This window comes from Ornithorhynchus anatinus, chromosome X3 (genome assembly GCF_004115215.2).
Source record: "Ornithorhynchus anatinus isolate Pmale09 chromosome X3, mOrnAna1.pri.v4, whole genome shotgun sequence".
NCBI lineage: Eukaryota > Metazoa > Chordata > Mammalia > Monotremata > Ornithorhynchidae > Ornithorhynchus > Ornithorhynchus anatinus.
In genome coordinates this window covers 33,099,116-33,121,710 of record NC_041751.1, presented here as the reverse complement: position 1 = coordinate 33,121,710, position 22,595 = coordinate 33,099,116, and the positions used below count along the sequence as shown (strand labels likewise).

General features: G+C 56.1%; 4 protein-coding genes across 4 annotated transcripts; all 4 read right to left on the bottom strand.

Moving 5' to 3' along the window:
• Positions 1-390: 390 nt before the first annotated feature.
• LOC100084949 (olfactory receptor 14J1-like) lies at positions 391-1,378 on the bottom strand. Its single transcript, XM_007658571.2, has 2 exons — positions 887-1,378; positions 391-705 (listed from the first exon to the last, which is right to left on the bottom strand). Exons 1-2 carry the CDS (start codon positions 1,376-1,378, stop codon positions 391-393), a joined length of 807 nt encoding a protein of 268 aa, XP_007656761.1.
• A 3,947-nt stretch (positions 1,379-5,325) lies between these two features.
• Positions 5,326-10,842, bottom strand: LOC100084935 (olfactory receptor 14A16-like). Its single transcript, XM_029053818.1, has 3 exons — positions 10,667-10,842; positions 5,761-6,286; positions 5,326-5,718 (listed from the first exon to the last, which is right to left on the bottom strand). The coding sequence occupies exons 1-3, from the start codon at positions 10,840-10,842 to the stop codon at positions 5,326-5,328; spliced, it is 1,095 nt and encodes a 364-aa protein (XP_028909651.1).
• On the bottom strand, positions 10,605-12,248 carry LOC114807580 (olfactory receptor 14A16-like). Its single transcript, XM_029053727.2, has one exon. It carries the CDS (start codon positions 12,246-12,248, stop codon positions 11,286-11,288), a length of 963 nt encoding a protein of 320 aa, XP_028909560.1. The 3' UTR covers positions 10,605-11,285.
• A 5,221-nt stretch (positions 12,249-17,469) lies between these two features.
• Positions 17,470-18,396, bottom strand: LOC114807614 (olfactory receptor 14J1-like). The gene has a single exon (XM_029053817.1). It carries the CDS (start codon positions 18,394-18,396, stop codon positions 17,470-17,472), a length of 927 nt encoding a protein of 308 aa, XP_028909650.1.
• Positions 18,397-22,595: the final 4,199 nt, after the last annotated feature.

Below are 22,595 nucleotides of genomic sequence, written 5' to 3'. Positions count from 1 at the left end.
TCGGCTGGGTGACCGTGGGCAAGTCACTTCACTTCTCTGGGCCTCAGTTCCCTCATCTGTCAAATGGGGATGAAGACGTGGGACAAGCTGATGACCCTGTATCTCCCCCAGCGCTTAGAACAGTGCTCTGCATATAGTAGGCGCTTAACAAATGCCAACATTATTATTATTGGGTGAGTCACTTCACTTCTCTGTGCCTCAGTCCCCTCATCTGCCAAATGGAGATTCAATCCCTGTTCTCCCTCTTACTTGGATCGTGACCTCCATGTGGGGCCTGATTATCGGCCCCAGCATTTAGTAGAGTGCTTGGCGCAGCGTAAACACTTAACAAATGCCGCTATGATCGTTATTATCATTACTCGTCCTGGGGTCATTTGCCAGGGTCTCCGGTCAGTCTGACGGGGGGCATGGGCATTTTCTCTTCAAGATGGAAGAGATTTCCCCAAGGAGAAGACCCAGGGCGGCCTTCACGTCGCGGTTCCTCAGGCCGTAGATGAGGGGGTTGAGGGCCGGGGGCACCACGACGTAGAACACGGACACCGGCGGGTCCAGGGTCGAGGGGGAGTCCGACACGGGCTTGAGGTGGGCGATGGCGGCCGTGCGGAAGAAGACGGCGACGACGGCGAGGCGGGGCAGGCAGGTGGAGAAGGCTCCGGCCCGGCCCTCGGCGGCCGGCATCCTCAGCACGGCCCCGAAGATGCGCGCCTACGAGACCACGATGAGCGCGGAGCAGAGCGAAGCCAAGCAGACTGCCACGGCGACGCTCACGTCGATGGCGACGTGGGCCTCGGAAGAGGAGATCTTCAGCAGGGCCGGGGCGGCGCAGAAGAACTGAGGGATGACTTTGGTGTCACAGAAGCTCAGGGAGAAGGTCGAAGCCACGAACGCGACTCCCATCGGCCCCCCCGCCGAGCCAGGAGGCGGCCGCCGTCTTCCCGCAGGCCTCCCGGTCCGTGACGACCTCGTAGCGCAGGGGGAGGCGGATGGCGGCGTAGCGGTCGTAGGACGTGGCCGTGAGGACGAAGTACTCAGAGCTGGCGAAGAGGATCACCAGACAGACCTGCGTCCCACAGCCCAGGGAGGAGATGGAGTGGCCCTGCGTCAGGGAGACGAGGATGGATTTGGGGACGGTGACGGAGATGTAGCAGAGGTCGGCCACCGACAGGTGCCCGAGGAAGAAGTACACGGGGGCGCGGAGGCGCCGGTCGAGGGCGGTGACGGCGACGACGAGGAGGTTCCCCGTCGGGGCCGCCGGGTAGACCGGGAGGAACGGCGCGGCCTGGACCGGCCGTGGCTCCCGGCCCTCCGAGGATCCCAGCAGCAGGAATCCCCTCACCGTGGAGACGTTGGCGACCTCCGGCGGGAGGCCTTTCGACATCTTGTGATAGGACCTGATTTCAGGCGATCGATCAATCGATCGGTCAATCGTATTGATCAGCGCGTGCTGAGCGCCGTACTAGGCCCTTGGGAGAGTCCGAGGTACACTGTAACAGTCCGTAGACACGTTCCCTGCCCACAGTGAGCTGATAGACTTGAGGGGGAGACACACGTTAATATAAATAAATTACGGATATGAACGTAAGTGCTGTGGGGCTGAGGGAGGGGTGAATAAAGGGGTGAATGAAGACGAGGATGAAAATACTCGGAGAGAAGCTTAGAGACCGTAAGATCATTATGGGCAGAGGACGTGTTTGCTAATTCCTAGTTGTACTGTAATAATAACAATGATGATGATGTCGGTATTTGTTAAGCGCTTACTGTGTGCCGAGCACTGTCTGAAGCTCTAAGGTAGATACAAGGTAATTGAGTCGTCCCATGTGGGGCTCACAGGCTTCATCTCCATTTTACAGATGAGGTAATTGAGGCACAGAAAAGTGAAACGGCTTGTCCAAGGTCACACAACAGACAAGGGGCGGAGCCTGGATTAGAACCCATGTCCTCTGACTCCCAAGCCCGGGCTCTTGCCGTTTAAGCCACGCTGCTTCTCTCAGTGTAATGGTAATAATAACTGCGGTATTCGTTAAGCGCTTACTATGTGCCAAGCACTGTTCTAAGCGCCGGGTTAGATACAAGGGGATCAGGTCGACCCACGTGGGGCTCCCAGTCTTCATCCCCATTTTACAGATGAGGGAACCGAGGCCCAGAAAAGTGAAGCGACTTGCCCCAAGCCCCACAGCTGACAAGTGGCGGAGCGGGGATTAGAACTCACGACCTCTGACTCCCAGGCCCGGGGTAGTGTCGCCAAGCCACGCCGCTTCTCTCGCTGTACTCTCCCAAGCACTTAGGACAGCGCTCTGCACATAGTAAGCGCTCAGTAAGGTCCAGAAGATTGTGCGACGGGGCGGCACCGTGGAAGGAGCCTCATCTCGTCACTGCGGACAGCACGAGACTACGACCTTTCGGCTGCCGAGTCGCCCGTTTTATTCTTAAATAGCGGGAAAGACCGAGACTACGCAGATCCTCCGCTTGCTTTGTCGTACCCACCCCTCTCCCCTCTCCTCAGAAACTTCCCGTGGTCGCCCATCCCTCTCCACATCCAACACCAACTCCTTACCTTCAGCTTTAGGGCACTCGAATCGCCTCCTTCCCTTCTGATCAGTCAGTCGGCCAGTCGTACTTACTGAGCGCCTTCTGTGTGACGGCTGTACCGAGCGCTTGGGAGGGGATAATATAAAAATAAGCAGGCACGTTCCCTGCGCACGACGAGTTTACGAACTGCCTGACTTCCACCTGACCTCACCGATCCCCTACCGCAACCCACCCCCGTACATTTTGCTCCTTTAACACCAATTTATTCACTGTACCTCGATCTCGTCCATCTCGCCGCTGACCCCTTGCTCGCCTCCCCCTTCATATCCCTCAGCACTTTGATCCTCAGCCCGGCCTTAAGCACTTATCCCCATATTCTTCTTCTCTACTCTTTTCCCTCTCCCTAATTTACTTTAATGCCTGGCTCCCCCCGCCAACCAACTAATGGCATTGTTGGAGCACTTACCATGCGCAGAGCGCTGTGTTAAACCGTTGGGAGCCTACGACACGACAGAATTGGCAGACACGTTCCCTGCCCCTAAGGAGGGGGAGAGAGAGATCATGAGATGGCAAGGTTCTTTGGGTCAGGAATTGTCACCGTCAACTATAATTCTCACGGGCTTAGTACAGTGCTCTGAGAATAATGATAATAATGCTGGTGTTTGTTAAGCGCTCACTAGGTGCAGAGCACTGTTCTAAGCGCCGGGGGAGATACAGGGTAACCGGGTTGTCCCGCGTGAGGCTCACAGTCCCCATTTGACAGATGAGGTCACCGAGGCACAGAGAAGTGAAGTGACTTGCCCGCGGTCACACAGCTGCCAGCTGGCGGAGCTGGGATTCGAACCCATGACCTCGGATTCCCAAGCCCGGGCTCTTTCCACCGAGCCACGCTGCTTCCCGTAGTAAGTGCTCCATAAATACCACTGACTGACACTACTGTTATTACAATTACTGATCTTCGTACCGCTATAAAGATTCCCTCATTCGATGGTATTTATTGAGCACTTGCTCTGTGCAGAGCACTGTACTAAGCGCTTGGAATGTACAATTCGGCAACAGATAGAGACAATCCCTGCCCAACGACGTGCTTACAGCCTAATAAAGATCTAGGCGTGCATCTAAACCTCTTTACTGTCACCTCTCAGACTGTTCCTGATGTGATTTTCTTGTCCAAATCAGCCAGTGGTATTTACTGAGCGTTTACTGTGAGCAGAGCACTGGACTAAATGATCGGGAGAACGCAACAGAGTTAGCAGACACTTCCCCTGCCCGCAAAGAACGTACGGTCCGATATTTACCACAGCACCCGCCGACCGTTCTTGGGATATACGAAGCACTCGGCCGGTAGCACGGTTCTTTTCGCCCCGTCGGTCCCGGGGGCCGGCGGGGGTGACGGGAAGGTCCTGGTGAGGGGAGGGGGCTGTCGGGATCTTCTCCTCCTCCCCTCGGCTCCCGCGATGGCCGCGCCGTCCCCTCAGACGACGACGGGGTTATTTCCCGGGGGATTCCTCGTGGGAGGACGGGCCCGGGCCTCCTCTGCGACGGCCGACCCTCCGGGAACCTCGGAAGGCCGGGACCGTGCAGCACCGGCCTTCCCAACCTAAACAGCTGCCCAGTCCCACGGGGTTCCCACTCTGGGACTCCTTCCTAGAACAACGTCAACGGACTCATCATCATTCCCTTTCCGGAATTAATAAAAACCTTGGGGATCTGAACCTCATTTCACGCCAGGAATTAGGACCATCCGAATATCTCAGCGGAAGCAGCGAGGCCTAATGGGAAGAGCCCGGGTCCGGGCGTCAGAGGACCTGGGTTCTAATTCCGGCTCCGGCGCCGGTCTGCCGCGTGACCTCGGGCAAGTCGCTTCACTGCCCTGTGCCTCAGTTGCCTCCTCTGAAAAATGGGGATTCGATACCCGTTTTCCCTTTTCCGCGAGCCCCACGTGCGATCTGATTATTCTGTATCTATCCCTGTGCTTGGCACAGTGCTTGGCACATAGTAAGCACTTAAGAAATACCATTTTTTAAAAAGCCGGGGGGAGGGTAGAGGAGGGAAGAAGAGAACGGTTGGAGGAATGAAATCTAAGCAGACCACACCGCTCGTGGGCTTTGTTTTAAGGAAAGGCAGTAGGGCAGGGGATGGACACTTGTGTAATCTCCCAAAACTTTATTGCAGACTCTGGCGGCGAGTATAAGCAGAAGCCATTTTAGGAAAATCTGATACAGGACCATTTTAGGATGCAACAAGGGGCGACCATCTGGGGAGCAGTAGCAATCAATCATATTTATTAAGCGCTTACCGCGGGCAGGGCGATGTTCTAAGCATTTGGGAGAACACGGTGTGACAGAGATGGTAGACGCGTTCCCTGTCCACGGCGAGCTTACGGTCTAGAGAGGGAGACGGACATTAATACCGATAAATAAATGACAGAGACGGGCATAAGTGGGGTGGGGCGGAGGGCGGGGTGAATAAAGGACACAAATCCCACTGAAAGGGCGGCGCAGAGGGGAGTGGGGGAAGAGGGCTTAATCAGGGAAGGCCTCTTGGAGGAGGTGCGCCTTCAAAATGGCTTTTAAGGTGGGGAGAGTCACTGCCTGTCGGACACGACGAGGGAGGACGTAGGCGAGGGGTCGACGGGGCGATGGATGAGATCGAGGTCCAGCGAGTAGTCCGGCGTTGGAGGAGCAGCGTGTGTGGGCCGTGTTCTAGTAGGAAATCGGGGGCGAGGTGATTTAGAAAGGATTACTGGACTCTGGAGAAATGGGTCTTAGCTCAAAAGTTTCCTCAGAGCGACCCTCACGTCCCCGTTTCTCGGTACCATCCTCTCACACCCAGCAGCCTCCCCAAGGCAGCCTGAATGTCCCGGTTCCTCAGGCCGTAGATGAGGGGGTTGAGGGCCGGGGGCACCACGGCGTAGAACGCGGACACCGGCAGGTCCGGGGCCGAGGGGGAGTCCGACACGGGCTTGAGGTAGGCGAAGGCTCCGGTCGAGAGAAAGACGGTGACGACGGCGAGGCGGGGCAGGCAGGTGGAGAAGGCTCCGGCCCGGCCCTCGGTGGACGGGAACCTCAGCACGGCCGAGAAGGTGCGGACGGAGGAGACGACGATGGAGACGGAGGAGACGAAACCGAAGCCGATACCCGCAGCCACGCTGTCGTCGACGACGACGTGCCTTTCCGAACGGGAGATCTTCAGTAAGGAGGGGACGTCTCAGAAGAACTGCGGGATCACGTTGGACTCGCAGAAGCTTAACGCGAACGTCCCGGCTGAGGACATCGTCCCGAAGAGCCCTCCGCCGAGCCAGGAGGCGGAGGCCATCTTCCCGCAGGCCCCTCGGTCCACGATGGCCCCGTAGCGCAGGGGGAGGCAGATGGCCGCGTAGCGGTCGTAGGACGTCACGGTGAGGAGGAACAGCTCTGAACCACCAAATGGAAACAACAAAAAGACCTGGGCCACGCAGCTTCTGAAATAGATGGATCTGTTGTCCATCAGGGAGTTGTGGATGGATTTGGGGACGGTGACGGAGACGTAGCAGAGGTCGACGAGGGACAGGTTCCCGAGGAAGAAGTACATGGGGGCGCGGAGGCTCCGGTCGAGGGCGGTGACGGCGACGACGAGGAGGTTCCCCGTCGGGGCCGCCGGGTAGACCGGGAGGAAAAGCGCGGCCTGGACCGGCTGCAGCTCCCGGACCTCCGAGAATCCCAGCAGCAGGAATTCCCTCATCGCCGTGAGGTTGGCCATGTGGTCTGAGGACTGCCTGAGGGTGCCAAGAGAACAAGTGAGTATCACCCCGAGAAAAACATAGGAAAAGTGAAATTGTTAAGTTGCCTCAGATTCCTCTTTCTCCTGCCTCCGGCCTGGAATGAAGGCAAGCACTCAAACGGCTTTATTCTCCCGGGAACGTTCCCTGTCCTTAAATGTTTGTGAGGCTCGAGATACTCCAACTCTTCTTATTTATGTAGTCACACTAGCCTTTCTGCCCTGACAGACCACCCCTCTCCTCTCCCGAATAGACGCAAAGATAATCACGAAGCGGCAGGGTGACCGAAAGACAGGCAGACGCAGAAAAACGGAGATAAGGAGACGGAAGCACAGAGACCAAACAAAATGCAAGGAGATACCTAGATCAAGAGACAGAGTTTTAATTATAGCTCTGCCCCCAGCTTGTAGGGTGACCCGCTGTGAGACCTTGGGCCAGTCACATAACTTCTCCGGCCTCAGTTCCTTCATCTGCAAACAGTGATTAATTACCTCTTCTCCCTGCTACGTAAACTGCCAGCCCCGTCTGGGAGAGGGTCCGTGTCCGAGCTGATTATTAGAGAGGCAGCTTGGCTTAGTGGAAAGAGCCCGGGCTCGGGACTCAGAAGACGTGGGTTCTAATCCCGCCCCCCGCCACCTGTCTGCTGTGTGACCTTGCTACTTCACTTCTCTGGGCCTCAGTGACCTCATCTGTAAAATGGGGATTCAGACCGTGAGCCCCACGTGGGTCTGCCTGACCACCCTGTATCTACCCCAGTGCTTAGAACAGTGATCGGCATATAGTAAGCGCTTAATAAATGCCATTATTATTATCTTGTATCCCCCCCCCCGGCGCTTAGAACAGGCACGTACTAAGTGCTTAACAAGTATCAATAAAAAATAAAAATACCGGTTCTCCATTCTACTTAGAGCTTGAGCTCCATATGGGACACGGGCTAGGTCCGATCTCGTATCGACTCCGGCGCTTAGAACAGTTCCAGCGTTCAGTACAGTGCCTGGCACACAGTAAGCGCATCACCAATACCGTAATTATCGTTATCGTTACTATTATTAGAAGACACTCACTAAGTGCTTAACAGTACTCATAAAAAAATACCTCCGCTCCCTCCAATTTAGACTGCGAGCCCCAGGTGGGACGTGGACTCCGTCCAATCTCGTATCTGGGCCGGACCCTGGCCCCGTGCTTGGAATATAGTAAGCGCTCATCAAGCTAGAGGAAGTCAAGGATCGGGCAGGAACTCACATGAACGATGAAGGTCACCCGAATGGATTTCCTGACGCACGTTGGCACTCGCCGACGGTTGGAAACAGGCGATTTCTCGTCACATTTCTCCCTTTCCGCTGTTCAGCCCCTCCGTCTCTGGACGTCAAGCTGGTCTTGGTGAGGGAACTGGCCTCCCAACTCTTACACCGCACTCTCCCGGGCGCTTAGTACAGAGGTCTGCACACGGGAAGCGTTCAGCAAACACCCCTGATGGATTAATTTAAGTCAGTCTGCCCCTCTGGATTGTATGTTCCCCGTGGCCAGGGAACGTATCTCCCAACTCTGTTATATTGTACTCTCCCGAGCGCTTAGTCCAGGGCTCTGCACACAGAAGGCGCTCAATTAATCCCATTGACTGGTCGCTGGTTGCACCCGGGGGGAGACATCACTCTCTTGTTGAGGAGTTCCCGAAAGATGGTGTCTCTCCCATTCTGCGCTCCACTCGGGCGGCAATTTAGAATCCTTCCCATTATAATCCTTCCCACGTGGCCTCTCCGTTCCCTTCGGAGAAAGCAGGATTCCTCTTTTGTCCTGAGGGACCTCGTGGCTGAAAGCCCCCAGAATCTACTGTGCCGTCAGATACGACTGAATCAACCGGTGAATCATCCTGGCTTCATCACGAGGATAATCAAGCTAATCTCAGCCCCCCCTCCATCCCCCCCCCGGCACTTCATATTTACAAATTACGAATTGTAGGTCGTAAATGATTTGTTTAGATTAATGCCTGGCTCCCTCGCTGGACTTTTCGCCTCTTGTGGGTCGGGAAGGTGTCGACCAACTCTGCCGTACTGCGGTGAAAGAATAATAACGATGGTATTTGTTAAGCACTTAGCACGTGCCGGACACTATACTAAGCGCTGAGGTGGATAGAAGCAAACTGGGTCGGACACAGTCCCTGCCCCACTACGTCTCCATCCCCATTTTACAGGGGAGGTAACTGAGGCACGGAGAAGGGAAGTGATTTGCCCAAGGTTACACTGCAGACAGGTGGCAGAGCCGGGATTAGAACCCGTGACCCCGGGCCCATGCTCTATCCACTATGCCAAGCTGCTTCTCTGGCCTACTGTAGTCTCTCAAGGGCTCAGTACAGCGCTCTGCACACAGTAAGCGCTCGATAAACACCTCCGATGGTGACGACTGATGATTGAGGGCCTTAAGTGGAGGAGGCTGGGATGATTTCTTTTTACCAGGACCGTCTCCTCATAGATTCGAAGATGTCTTCTCAGAAGCTACTCTTCTGTCCTCTGGAATCGTTTTTGTGATCAAGGGTCTCTTTCTGATTCCCTCCTTGTGCTCTAGGATCCCCCCTTAACCGACCCTTTTCTCTCTCTGTGTTTTTGTCCTCTTATTCCCTGAAGATAATAATCATACTAATAACTGTGGCATTTATTAAGCACTTACTACGTGCCAAGCACTGTTTAAGCACTGGGGGGTAGATAGAAGGTAAGCAGATTGGACGCAGCCTCCTCCGTCTCACACGGGGCTCCCGGTCTTCATCCCCATTTTACAGATGAGGAAACAGAACCACGGGGAAGTGACTTGAGCAAGGTCACAGAGCAGACAAGTGGTGGAGAGGGGATTAGAACCCAGGTCCTCCGACTCCCAGGCCCGGGCTCTTTCCGCTAGGCTATTCTGCGGCTCCATCCGTTCATTCGATAGCATTTATTGAGCCCTTACTATGTGCGGGGCACTGTACTAAGCGCTTGGAATGGACAACTCGGCCACAGATATTTGGGGAGCAGTCGTTCATTCGTTCGATCGTATTTATGGAGCGCTTACTATGTGCAGAACACTGTACTAAGCGCTTGGAGAAAACACTGGGCTTGTTAAACAGGTTCCCTGTCTCAAGGGGCTCGCAACCTCATGGGGGAGGAAGACGTTCGAGTGGATTACAGACGGGAAGCAGCAGAACGTCAGGATTTGGACATAAGCGCTCTGAGGGATAGGTATCCAAGCAACGTGGCTCAGCGGAAAGAGCCCGGGCTTTGGAGTCAGGGGTCATGAGTTCGAATCCCGGCCCTGCCACTCGTCGGCTGTGTGACCGTGGGCAAGTCGCTTCACTTCTCTGTGCCTCAGTGACCTCATCTGGAAAATGGGGATTAAGGCTGTGAGCCCCACGTGGGACCTCCTGATTCCCCTGTGCCTACCCCAGCGCTTAGAACAGTGCTCGGCACATAGTAAGCGCTTGACAAATACCAACATTATTACTCACATTATTATTGCCGAGGGTCCAGGAAACCCAGAAGGGACGGTGAATAAATAGGGTGGGTGGAGGCGGGGGAAACCCACCTATCCCAACCACCCCGAGTATCACATCGCAATATTCCCAAGCATTGGGAATCAATTCTGGGAGAGCAGCTGGATTCGGGAGAGGAGGACGCCGGCCCCTTAACGGTAAAACATCGCACGGAAAGTCATCCGGGACCACAGTGGCCAATCCATCGATCCGTGGTATCCATCGAGCGCTTACCGTGTTCAGAACGCCGTACTAAGCGCTTGGGACAGTACGACGTGACGGAACCGGTAGACGCGTTCCCCGCCCACCGCGGGCTCACGGACTGGTCGGAGAGACGGAAATGAATATAAATAAATAAACGACGGATGAGGACGTAAGGGGCTGAGGGAGGGGGGAGGAAAGGGAGCAGATTCAAGTCCAAGGGGAGGCGGAAGGGAGTGGGAGAAGAGGAAATGAGGGCTTGGCCGGGGAAGGCCGCTTTGGAGGAGATCTGTGAAGGCGGGGAGGGTGCTCTGTAGCGGACGTGGGATAGATCAGCTGACGACGGAACGTCCCTTACGCTACTGGGTGAGTAGCAGTTCAGTCAGGAAAGGATTGGGAATCCGGGAAGTCAAGGGAAGGGAGATAGGGTTAGAAAGGAGGGGTGAAGCCTCTAAGCTCCTTGCGGGAGCGGAACATCTCGGCCAGTTCTCTCCCAAAAGCTTAGTACAGTGCGCTGCGCCGAGTAAGCGCTCAGTAAACACCGCCGATGGAACTGTTGGAAAATATCCCAAGTAACGAGGCAGGTTAGGCCAGCCTTTTATTCATTTAGTTGCAACGAAAGGTCGGTGGCTGTTTGGTAGCCAAAGACGAAGAAGTGAGGATGAGCCCGTCCTTACGTTTCCCGCCGGTCCCGCTTCCCCGGGAGACGCAGAGCCCCGTCCCTCCCTCTCGTCCGACCCCTCCCATCAAGTCCTATCGGTTCGCGGGCCGGATCGGCGTACGGCCTGCCGCTCCGTCCCCGTCTGTCGTTTTCTTCACCGGCCTCTCGGCACAGGCCGAGCTCCTTCACCATCGGCTTTGGGTCATCCGGCGGACACTCCGTGGCCGAAGAGGTCTTCGGCGAGGGTGGGTGTTGGGTTTCGAGGCCGCGGCCGGCGGCCGGCAATTCACCCCCGCCGGGGCTGCTGATAATCTGGGGGTCTCGGGACTACGGGCGGCCGTCCGTCCACTGGTCCCTCCGTGATCGGTTGTCGCTAAGGGCGTCGATAAGGTGGGCCCCGGCCTGGCTAGTTGTCGTTCTCCTGGGCGGAACTCGATACAACTATCAGTGTACATTCCCAGGGACAGTAATGTTACTCCTAATAATGACACTAAGGATCACGATGCTATTTGCTAAGCACCCAGATGCGTGAGCAGGGTTCACGGCCTGACCGCAGATTGATCTCCAGGGAAGGAGATCACTTTGTACAGCACAGTTCACAACCAGGGGGGTTGGAAAGATTCTGGGGGCAAATGTCAGGTCAAAAAGAGGGAGGCTTTATTCCGGAGGAACCGATGCCCCCTCAGGACCCTCCCCAGGGCGGCCTTCACGTCCCGGTTCCTCAGGCTGTAGATGAGGGGGTTGAGGGCCGGGGGCACCGTGGTGTAGAACACGGACACCAGCAGGTCCAGGGACGACGGGGAGTCCGACACGGGCTTGAGGTAGGCGACGGCCCCGGTGGAGAGGAAGACGGTGACGACGACGAGGTGGGGCAGGCAGGTGGAGAAGGCCCTGGCCCGGCCCTCGGAGGCCGGCATCCTCAGCACGGCCCCGAAGATGCGCACGTAGGAGACGACGATGAAGACGAAGGAGACGAAAGCCAGGGTAAAGGCGGTGGCCACGCTGACGTCGATGACGACGTGCGTTTCGGAACAGGAGATCTTCAGTAAGGAAGGGATGTCGCAGAAGAACTGCTGGATGAGGTTAGAGCCACAGAAGCTCAGCCTCACCGTCCCGGCTGTGTACATCGCCCCGAACAGGCCCCCGCCGAGCCAGGAGGCGGCCGCCAGCTTCCCGCAGGCCCCTCGGTCCACGATGACCTCGTAGCGCAGGGGGAGGCAGATGGCGGCGTAGCGGTCGTAGGACATGGCCGTGAGGACGGTCAGCTCCGAGAAAGCAAACGAAATCACCAAAACGACCTGAGCCACACAGCCCCATAGAGAGATGGCTCTGCCGTTGATCAGGGAGTTGTGGACGGAGTTGGGGACGGTGATGGAGACGAGGCAGAGGTCGAGGACGGACAGGTTCCCGAGGAAGAAGTACATGGGCGTGTGGAGGTGCCGGTCGAGGGCGGTGACGGCGACGATGAGGAGGTTCCCCGTCAGGGCCGCCAGGTAGACCAGGAGGAACAGCGCGGCGTGGACCAGCTGCAGCTCCCGGACCTCCGAGAATCCCAGCAGCAGGAATCCCGTCACCTTGGTGGCGTTTCCCGCTTTCATGGGTTATCTGTGGATTTCCCACGGAGGCAAAGAAAAGGAGCTCATTTACGGGGAGGAATATGAAAATCCCCATTTTTATTTTCAACTCGAAGCCTCCCTCCCTTTCGGCTTCTAGGTCTGCATTTTTGCTTTCACAGAGACCCGGGATGGGAAGGGTTTGGCTTTGGAGAAATGAAATAGGGTCTGGGGGTCCTAACACCCCACCCACCCCTTTCTCCCTCTCTCACTCACACGCGCACTTTACAGATATATTTTTAATATGGTCTACCGACTCTCATCTATTGTATTCTCCCAACTCTGTTCTACTTCACTCTCCCAAGCACTTGGCTCAGGGCTCGGCGCACAGTAAGAGCTCAGGAAATGTCACTGATTAACCGATCCTTTCCTCAAACACCTTCTGGGTGTGTGTCATAAGAGCCTCCTGATATTATCATTCAATCGTATTTATTGAGCGCTGACTGTGTGCAGAGCCCTGTACTAAAGAACTCAGAAAGTACAATTCAGCGACAGAGACGATCCCCGCCCACGCCGGGCTGACAGTCTAGAAATCAATGAATTACCTGTACTGCCTTATATTTCTTCAACATCAGTGGTGCTTATTGAGCGCTTTTCGGGTGCGGGGCTCTGTACTGAGTACTCGGGAGACTGCGGTAGAACGGAGTTAGAGGAAACGTGCCCCGCCCTCAGCGAGTTTACGTCCAGTGGAGGGGACGGACACTCGTATAAATATCTAAGTTACTAAAACTGTACATTCCAAGCGCTCAGTACAGTGCTCTGCACACAGTAAGGGATCAATAAATACTACTGAATGAATGAATAAAATGCATATAAGTTTCTCTCCTTATTTTGAGTGAATTCCGCAGGTAGGCTCCTCTTCAACCCAACCAAAAATGACTGAGGGAATCGGATCCAGGTGGTTTCTGCTATGCCTAACCTAAAAGGCAGTCCGGTGGGCAATCGATCGATGGATCGATGGTATTTATCGAGCGCTTCCTGGGTGCAGAGCACTGTACTGAGCCTTGGGGGGGGGGGGGGAGGTGCGGTAGAACAGAATCGGAAGACACGTTCCCTGCCGGCGGAGAGCTTCGAGGCTAGTCGAGTCTCAGCTTCATTGACCTTTGTCCTTCACTTGGTGTCGACTGGTTTCAACCGGTTTCAACTAGACGTTTGCAGTCCACCCCTCCAAACGCTCTTCTTCGGGAGGTCGGTATCTTTTCCACAACGGCGGCTTTTCCACCCACACCCCACGCCCGGCCTCTCGTCTCACACCCGTCCTTCCCGTTCCATCTCCTCCGCATTCCTGGCTTTTCACGTGGCCCCGCTTTACAGCCCGGCCTTGCACTCTGTATCTTCCATCCTGGTCTGGGATTGGGAAGCAGCCCGGCCTAGGGGACCTGGGTTCTAATCCCACCGCCACCGCCTACCCTTTTTCGGGTGGTCTTTTTAAGAGGTTACTGTGTGCCGGGCACTATCCTAAGCGCCGGGGTGGATGCAAGCTAATCAGGTTGGACACGGTCCCTGTTCCACATGAGGGTCACGGCCTTAGTCCCCATTTCACAGATGAGGTAACTGAGGCACAGAGAAGTGAAGTGACTCGCTCAAGGTCACAAAGCAGACCTCGAATTAGAACCCAGATGCTCCGAGGCCCGTGATCTCTCCACTAAGCCACGCCGCTTCTCACACAGGTACATGTCCTTCTATTCTGCTACTTTCCCTATCTGTAATTCATTTTAATGTCTCTTTTTCACACTAGGTCTCTCTTTATTGCCGAACTGTACTTTCCAAGCGCTTAGTACAGTGGGAAGAGCCCGGGTTTGTGGGTTCTAATCCTTGTCCAGCCCAGCCCGCACACTCAGCCCCTCTGCTGCAGCTCACCTCCTCACTGGGACTCGTTCGCGCCTGTCCCGCCGTCGGCCCCGGGCCCACGTCCTGCTCTGGCCTGGAACGCCCTCCCTCCTCACGTCCACCAAGCTCTCTTCCCCTCTTCCAAGCCCTAGAAGCAGCGTGGCTCAGTGGAAAGAGCACGGGCTTCGGAGTGGGGGGTCATGAGTTCGAATCCCGGCCCTGCCACCTGTCAGCTCTGTGACTGTGGGCAAGTCACTTCACTTCTCTGTGCCTCAGTTACCTCGTCCGGAAAATGGGGATTAAGACTGTGAGCCCCACGTGGGACAACCTGATTCCCCTATGTCTATCCCAGCGCTTAGAACAGTGCTCCGCACATAGTAAACGCTTAACAAATACCAACATTATTATTATTCCTGAGAGCTCACCTCCTCCAGGAGGCCTTCCCAGACTGAGCCCCCCTTCTCCTCTCCTCCTTCTCCCCTCCCTAGTCCCTCCCTCTGCTCTACCCCCTTCCCCTCCCCACAGTACTGGCGTATATATGTATATATTTATTGCTCTATTTTATTAATGATGTGTCGATAGCTATGATTCCATTTATCTATTTTGACGCTACTGATGCCTGTCTACTTCTTTTGCTCTGTTGCCTGCCTCCCCCCTCTAGACCGCGAGCCCGTGTGTCGGGGAGGGATCGTCTCTATCTGTTGCCGAATTGTACTTTCTAAGCGCTTAGTACAGTGCCCCGCACACAGTAGGCACTCAATAAATACGATCAGACGCACGGATGAACCCCGGCTCCCTCACTTATCAGCTGTGTGACTTTGGGCGAGTCACTTAACTTCTCCGTGCCTCAGCCGCCTCATCTGTAAAATGAGGGTTGAGACTGTGAGCCCTACGTGGGACAACCCGATGACCTCGTAACTATCCCAGCGCTTAGAACAGCGCTTTGCGTGTCATAAACACTTAACAAATGCCATCGTCATCATCATTACTCTGTTGTACTGGACTCTCCCAAGCACTTAGCACAGCGCTCGGCACCCAGTCAGCTGTAAGCTCCGTGCGGACGCAGATCCTGTCTATCGACTCTATTGCATCGTGCTCTCCCAAGTGCTCGCTGCAGTGCTCTGCGCCCGGTAAGCGCTCAGTTACTGCGAGGGACGGATCGAGCGATTGACTTTGACTCACCGGGGCGGTCCAGGGTTGGGGATGCCGAGCTGCTCCTCCTCGTCTCCTCCTGCGGATCCGTGGCCCTGACGGGAAAGAGCCCGGCATAAAACCAGTGCCCCGGGCTCCTCGGAGACAGCCGACGCTCTTCTGGGCGGGACGGCGGGGACGGGGCTCCCCGGGGAGGACCCTCCTCGGCTCCGCCCTGAGAGACTCGTTACCTGGAAGACTCAGGGGTCCCAGAGGTGACATCATCCCCGACGTTCAGCCCCACCGATGTTACCTCCCTCACCCACGATCACAGATTCATTCGGTTGTCTTCGTTTAGTGCTTGCTGCGTGTAAAACACCGTAGTAAGCGCTCGGGAGCGTACGGTACCGCGATAGGCAGGGATAGTCACCGCTCACAGTGAATTTATAAGGTAGAGAAATTCAATAACGAAGGAAACTCTGGCAAACTGAGCAGTTACGCCATCCTCCTCCGAGCTCTCACTCTCCCCACCTTCACGGCCTTACGCCGATCTCCTCCAAGAGGCCTTCCCTGACTGAGCCCTCATTCCCTCTTCTCCCACTCCCTTCCACGTCACCCTCGTCCTAGGATTTGCTCCCTTCACTCACCCCACCCTCTCCCCACAGCACTTGTGTCCATCTCCATAACTTCCTTATTTAGATTAACGTCCGTCTCTCCCGCTAGTCTGTAAGCTCACTGTGGGCAGGGGACTGGTCTACCCACTCTGCAGCCAACGGCTTAGTTCGGTGCTCTGCGCACGGTAAGTGCTCAGTAAATTCAACCGATTGATTCATTCATTCAGTCGTATTTATTGAGTGCTTAAGTGTACAGAGCACTGACCACGCATCTGGTTTTGTACTGGACAGTCTGGTTTCTGGCTGGTCTGTCTCCTGCCCAGGATCCATGAGCGACCCCGTCGACCACCCTCGCCCTTTCTCTGCCCCTTCGTCTAACAGCACCCAAACCCCAACGTCCAGTTGGGTGCCGTGGTTATCGGCTTTTCTAGTCTTCTCTTACAGTTCCATCTCCCCTTACAGTCCTCCTTTCCTCTTCTCCCGCTCCCTTCCGCGTCACCCTGACTTGCTCCCTTTATTCATCCCCCCGTCCCAGCCCCACCCCGCTTACGTCCATAGCTCTCATTTATTTACGTCTATTAACGTCCGCCTACCCCTCGAGACCGTAAGCTCGCTGTGGTCGGGGAATGTGTCCGTTATGTTGTTATACTGTACTCTCCCAAGCACTTAGAATAGTGTTCTGCACAGAGTGAGCACTCAATTAATCCGATTAACAGACTGATCGATGATTAAAGGTCACCTCATTTTCACGCCATCTCAGTCCAAGACTGATCTTGGTCTGGTCCCAGTTAACGCTGATGCACTGGGTGGGCCTAATGGAAAGAACACGGGGTTGGGAGTCAGAGGAGGACCTGGGTTCTAATCCCTGCTCCGCCATGTACCTGCTGTGTGGCCTTGGGCAAGTCACCTCACTTCTCTGAGCCTCAGTTACCTCATCTATGCAATGGAGATTAAGAATGAGAGCCCCGTGAGGGACAGGGATCGGATACGACCCGATCGTCTCGTACCTTCCACGGCGTTTAGTACGGTGCCCGGCACGTAACGGGAACGAATCCACCAGTTCCGTTATATTGTAATAATAATATTGTTAAGCGCTATGTGCCAAACACTGTTCTAAGCGCTGGGGTAGATACAAGGTCATCAGGTTGTCCCACACGGGGGCTCGCCGTCTTCATCCCCATTTTACAGACAAGGTAAGTGACTTGCCCCAAGTCACGCAGCCGACGTGGTGGAGCGGGGATTAGAACCTACGACCGCTGACTCCCAAGCGTGGGCTCTTTCCACTGAGCCACGCTGCTTCTCTACCGAGAGAACTCTCCCAAGAGTTCAGTACGGGGTTCTGCACACGGCAAGCACTCGACCCATCGACCGATTGATAATAATCGCTCTACAGATGCTACAGAAAGGCAACCCCCACGGCCACCACTCCCTGTAGACGGCTGGCATTATGATCCATTCGGGCGTGGAGGTCCGGGATCCTGAGGTCTCTGCCACTGGCTGTCCATCTTTCTCCGCGGGAGACTCCGTGGTCACCAGTGGATCCCAAGCGACCGACCCCAAGGGGTGGGGACTCAGCATCCCCCAGGCAAGAAGGGCCTCCGGCCTCAGGGAGAAGAAGGTCCTGCGCCATCTTAGAGGCATTTCCCCGCTATCATTCTCCTCAGGGTGGTCTTCATGTCTCGGTTCCTCAGGCTGTAGATGACGGGGTTCAGAGCGGGGGGCACCGCGGCGTAGAACACGGACACCAGCAGGTCCTGGGCTGAGGGAGGGTCAGACAGGGGTTTGAGATAGACAAAGGCAGCGTTGGCCACGAATAAAGTCACGCCGGCGAGGCGGGGCAGGCAGGTGGAGAAGGCTCCGGCCCGGCCCTCGGCGGCCGGCATCCTCAGCACGGCCCCGAAGATGCGCGCGTACGAGACCACGATGAAGACGAAGGCGACGAAAGCCAGGCTAAAGGCGGTGGCCTCGCTGACGGCGATGACGACGTGCGTTTCGGAACAGGAGATCTTCAGCGACGAAGGGACGTCGCACAAGAACTGCTGGATCAGGTTAGAGCCACAGAAGCTCAGCGTCACCGTCCCGGCTGTGTACATCGCCCCGAACAGGCCCCCGCCGAGCCAGGAGGCGGCCGCCATCTTCCCGCAGGCCCCTCGGTCCACGATGGCCCCGTAGCGCAGGGGGCGGCAGACGGCCGCGTAGCGGTCGTGGGACATGGCCGTGAGGATGGACAGCTCGGAGGCGGCTATTGAAATCACAGAAAAGACCTGAGCCACACAGCCCCGTAGAGAGATGGCTCTGCCGTTGACCAGGGAGTTGTGGACGGACTGGGGGACGGTGACGGAGACGAGGCAGAGGTCGAGGACGGACAGGTGCCCGAGGAAGAAGTACATGGGGGCGCGGAGGCGGCGGTCGAGGAGGGTGACGGCGACGACGAGGAGATTCCCCGTCAGGGCCGCCAGGTAGACCGGGAGGAACAGCGCGGCCTGGGCCAGCCGCAGCTCCCGGACCTCCGAGGATCCCAGCAGCAGAAATTCCCTCACCTTGGTGGTGTTGGTCATTTTCTCGGAGAATCTGTGGATTGCCCATGGAGGCGCAGAAAATTGATTCCGTTCATTCATTCGATCATTCAGTGGTATTTGTTGAGCGCTTCCTGTGTGCAGAGCTCTGTACTAAGCGATTGGGAGAGTACAGTAGGACAAACGTGGTAGATTTAGTCCCTGCGCACAATGAATTTACAGTCTAGAGGGGGAGACTGACGTTAATATCCATCGGTAAATGATGGAAATGTGCATAAGTGCTCTGGGACTGAGGGTGGGGTGGATAATTGATCAATATTGAGCGATTCCTGTGTGCACAGCGTCGTACTAAGCGGTCGGGAGAGTACAGTAGAACAGAGTTGGTGGCCTCAAACCCTGCCAGCAGCCAGTTTCCAGGCCAGTCTAACCTCCGTTTCACTGTCCTTTGACCTCCTCCTGGCATCCTGGCGGCTTGGTCTAGACCGATTTCAACCAGAGGTTAGCAGCGGGACTTAGTTGAAAAACCCCGGGCTCGAGAGTCAGAAGACGTGGGTTCTAATCCCGGCTCCGCTACTTATCTGCTGGGTGACCTTGGGCAATTCACTTAACGTCTCTGTGCCTCAGCGACTTCATCTGTAAAACTGGGTTTATGACTATGAGCCCCACATGGGACAACCTGACTACCTTGGATCTACCCCAGCGCTTAAAATAGTGCTCGGCACATAGTTAGCGCTTAAGAAATGCCGTAATTATCATTAATCCACCCCTCCCAACTCAGACTTTTCTTCTTCGGGCGGTATCTTTTTTTACAGCGACTGATTCGCCACCCACATCCCACGTCTGGCCACTGCTCTCACACCTAGCCTTCCCGCTCCATCTTCTCTGCCTCCCTGGCTTTTTATCTGGCCCTTCTTTACAACCTGGACTTAATAATAATAGTGCTGGCATCTGTTAAGCGCTTACTACATGCAAAGCACTGTTCTAAGCGCTGGGGGGGGGATGCAAGGTGATCAGGTTGCCCCACGTGGGGCTCACAGTCTTCATCCTCATTTTACTGATGAAGGTAATTGAGGCACAGAGTGACTTGCCCAGAGTCACCCGGCTGACAAGCGGCGGAGCTGGGATTCGAACCCGTGACTTCTGACTCCCAAGGCCGGGCTCTTTCCACTGAGCCACGCTGCTTCTCTTCATTCTATCTCGTATTCTATATCTTCCATTCCAGTCTGTGACTGGGAAGCAGCATAACCTAAATGGAAAGTCCACGGGCGTGGGAGGCAGAGGACCTGGGTTCTAATCCCAGCTCCACCACCTACCCTCTTTCTGGCGGTATCTGCTAAGCGGTCACTAGGTGCCAGACACTATCCTAAGCGCTGGGGTAGATACAAGCTAATCAGGTCGGACACGGTCCCTGTTCCACATGAGGGTCACAGTCTTAATCCCCATTTTACGGATGAGGTAACTGAGGCAGAGAGAAGTGAAGTGACTTGCTCAAGGTCACCAAGTAAATAAGTGGAGGAGCTGGGATTAGAACCCAGGTCCCCCGCCTTCCCCTAGGCCACGCTACTTTTCAGCTGCTTCTCACACGAGGACAGTGCTCCGCACACAGTAAACGCTCAATAAATGCGACTGAATGAAATACGACTGAATGAATATTCTTATAACTCTGATGCTTCTCCTCTCTGTAATTCATTTTAACATCTATTTTTCACACTAGACTGTGAGCTCTTTGAGGGTGGGCACTGTGTCTACCTCCTCTGGTGTACTGGACTCTCCCAAGCACTTAGTACAGCGCTCTGCACACAGTCAGCTGTGAGCTCCGTGCGGGCACAGACCCTATCAACTCGATTGTATCGTGCTCTCCCAAGTGCTCACTACAGTGCTCTTCCGCACCCAGTGAGTGCTCAGTAACTACGAGGGACGGATCGAGCGATTGACTTTGACTCACCGGGGCCGTCCAGGGTTGGGGATGCCGAGTTCCTCCTCCTCGTCTCCTCGTGCGGGTCCGTGGCCGTGACGGGAAAGAGCCCGGCATAAAACCAGTGCTCCGGGCTCCTCGGAGACAGCCGACGCTCTTCTGGGCGGGACGGCGGGGACGGGGTTCCCTTGGGAGGAGCCGCCCCGGCTTGGCCCCGAGAGACTCGTTCCCTGGAAGGCTGAGGACTCCCGAGGTGACATTATCCCCGACGTTCAGCGGGGCTGTTTCCTCCCTCCCCCACGAGAACGCCCACGGTCACGGATTCACTCGACTGTCTTTGTACGGCCCGTGCGAAACACTGTGGTAAGCGCTTGGGGAGTAGAATGCAACAATAAGACTAAGTCTAAGACTGAGATTAATAATAATAGCGGTATCTGGTAAGCGCTTTCTATATGCCAAGCACCGTTCTGAGCGCTGGGGGAGAGAGAAGGTCATCAAGGTGTCCCACGTGGGGCTCACAGTCTTCATCCCCATTTTCCAGACGAGGGAACTGAGGCCCGGAGAAGGGAGGTGACTTGGCCGAGGTCACCCGGCTGACAAGCGGCGGAGCCGGGATGAGAACCCACGACCTCTGACTCCCAGGCCCGCGCTCTTTCCACTGAGCCACCCTGCTTCTCTAAGCGTTCTCTAAGATGGAGACTGTGAGCCCCACATGGGACAAGCTGATGACCTTGCATCTACCCCAGCGCTCAGAACAGCGCTCGGCACACGGTCAGCGCTTGGCAAATACCATTACTATCAACAGTAAACAGACACAGTCACCGTTCACGATGAATTTATAACGCAGAGACGTTCCGATAACGAACGACTAGTGACACGCCCCTCCTCTGAGCTCTCGCTCTCTCCACCTTTAGAGATTTAGTAAGAGCACCTCTCCTCAGGAGCCCTTCTCCGATTAAACCCCCATTTCCTCTTCTTCTACTCCTTTCCGGGTTGCCCTTGGATTTGTACCCTTTATTCCCCCCGCTTTCACCCCCCTGCACTTGTGTTGGTGTCTTTAATCTGTTTATAGTACTATCTGCCTCCCCGTCTAGACTGGAAACTTGTGGTGGGCGGGGAATGTCCGTTTATGGTTCTACTGCGCTCTCCCAGGCGCTTAGAACAGTGCTCTGCACAGAGGAAGTGTTCAATAAATGTCGCCGACCGATCGGTAATAAGCGCTTTACAGACACTACAGGCCGATAGCCGATCTCCGCGGCCACCGCTGCGATCGATTCGGGCGTGGGGGACCTTGATCCTGAGGTCTCAGCGACCAGGCCAGCCATCTTTCTCCCCGGGTGACCTCCTCATCGCCGGTGACTCCCGCGGGACCGATGCCAAGGGGTGGGGACCCGGCGTCATTCGGGTTACCCTCGTGGAGAAAGATGTTTCACCGTGCCATTTTAGAGGCATTTCCCCGCTATCCTCCTCCTCAGGGCGGCCTTCACGTCGCGGTTCCTCAGGCCGTAGATGAGGGGGTTGAGGGCCGGGGGCACCACGGTGTAGAACACGGACACCGGCGGGTCCAGGGCCGAGGGGGAGTCCGACACGGGCCTGAGGTAGGCGGAGGCACCATTTGCTACGAATAAAGTCACGACGGCGAGGCGGGGCAGGCAGGCGGAGAAGGCTCCGGCCCGGCCCTCGGCGGCCGGCATCCTCAGCACGGCCCCGAAGATGCGGACGTAGGAGACGACGATGGCGAGGAAATAACCGAAGGTGAGGCCGACCGAGACGGTTTTTGTCACAGATTCCCGGAGATTTCCACTGGGCCCCGCGAGACGGATGAGCTGAGGGATGTCACAGAAGAACTGGGGGAGGACGTTGGACCTCCAGACGGGGACGGAGAAGGTGGCGATGGTGTGCGTCACGGCCGCTCAGTGCACCGAAGAGCCAGGAGGCGGCCGCCATCTTCTCACAGGCCCCTCGGCCCGTGATGACCCCGTAGCGCAGGGGGAGGCAGATGGCCGCGTAGCGGTCGAAGGACATCGCCGTGAGCAGGGGAGTCTCTGCACAGGCACAGAGTCTGAACGCAAACACTTGGAAAGCACAGCCCAGGGGGGAGATTTCTCTACGGTCGGCCAGGGAGTTGTGGACGGACTGGGGGACGGTGGAGGAGACGAGGCAGAGGTCGAGGACGGACAGGTGCCCGAGGAAGAAGTACACGGGGCGCGGAGCCGCCGGTCGAGGACGGTGACGGCGACGACGAGGAGGTTCCCCGTCGGGGCCGCCGGGTAGACCGGGAGGAACGGCGCGGCCTGGACCGGCCGCACCTCCCGGACCTCCGAGG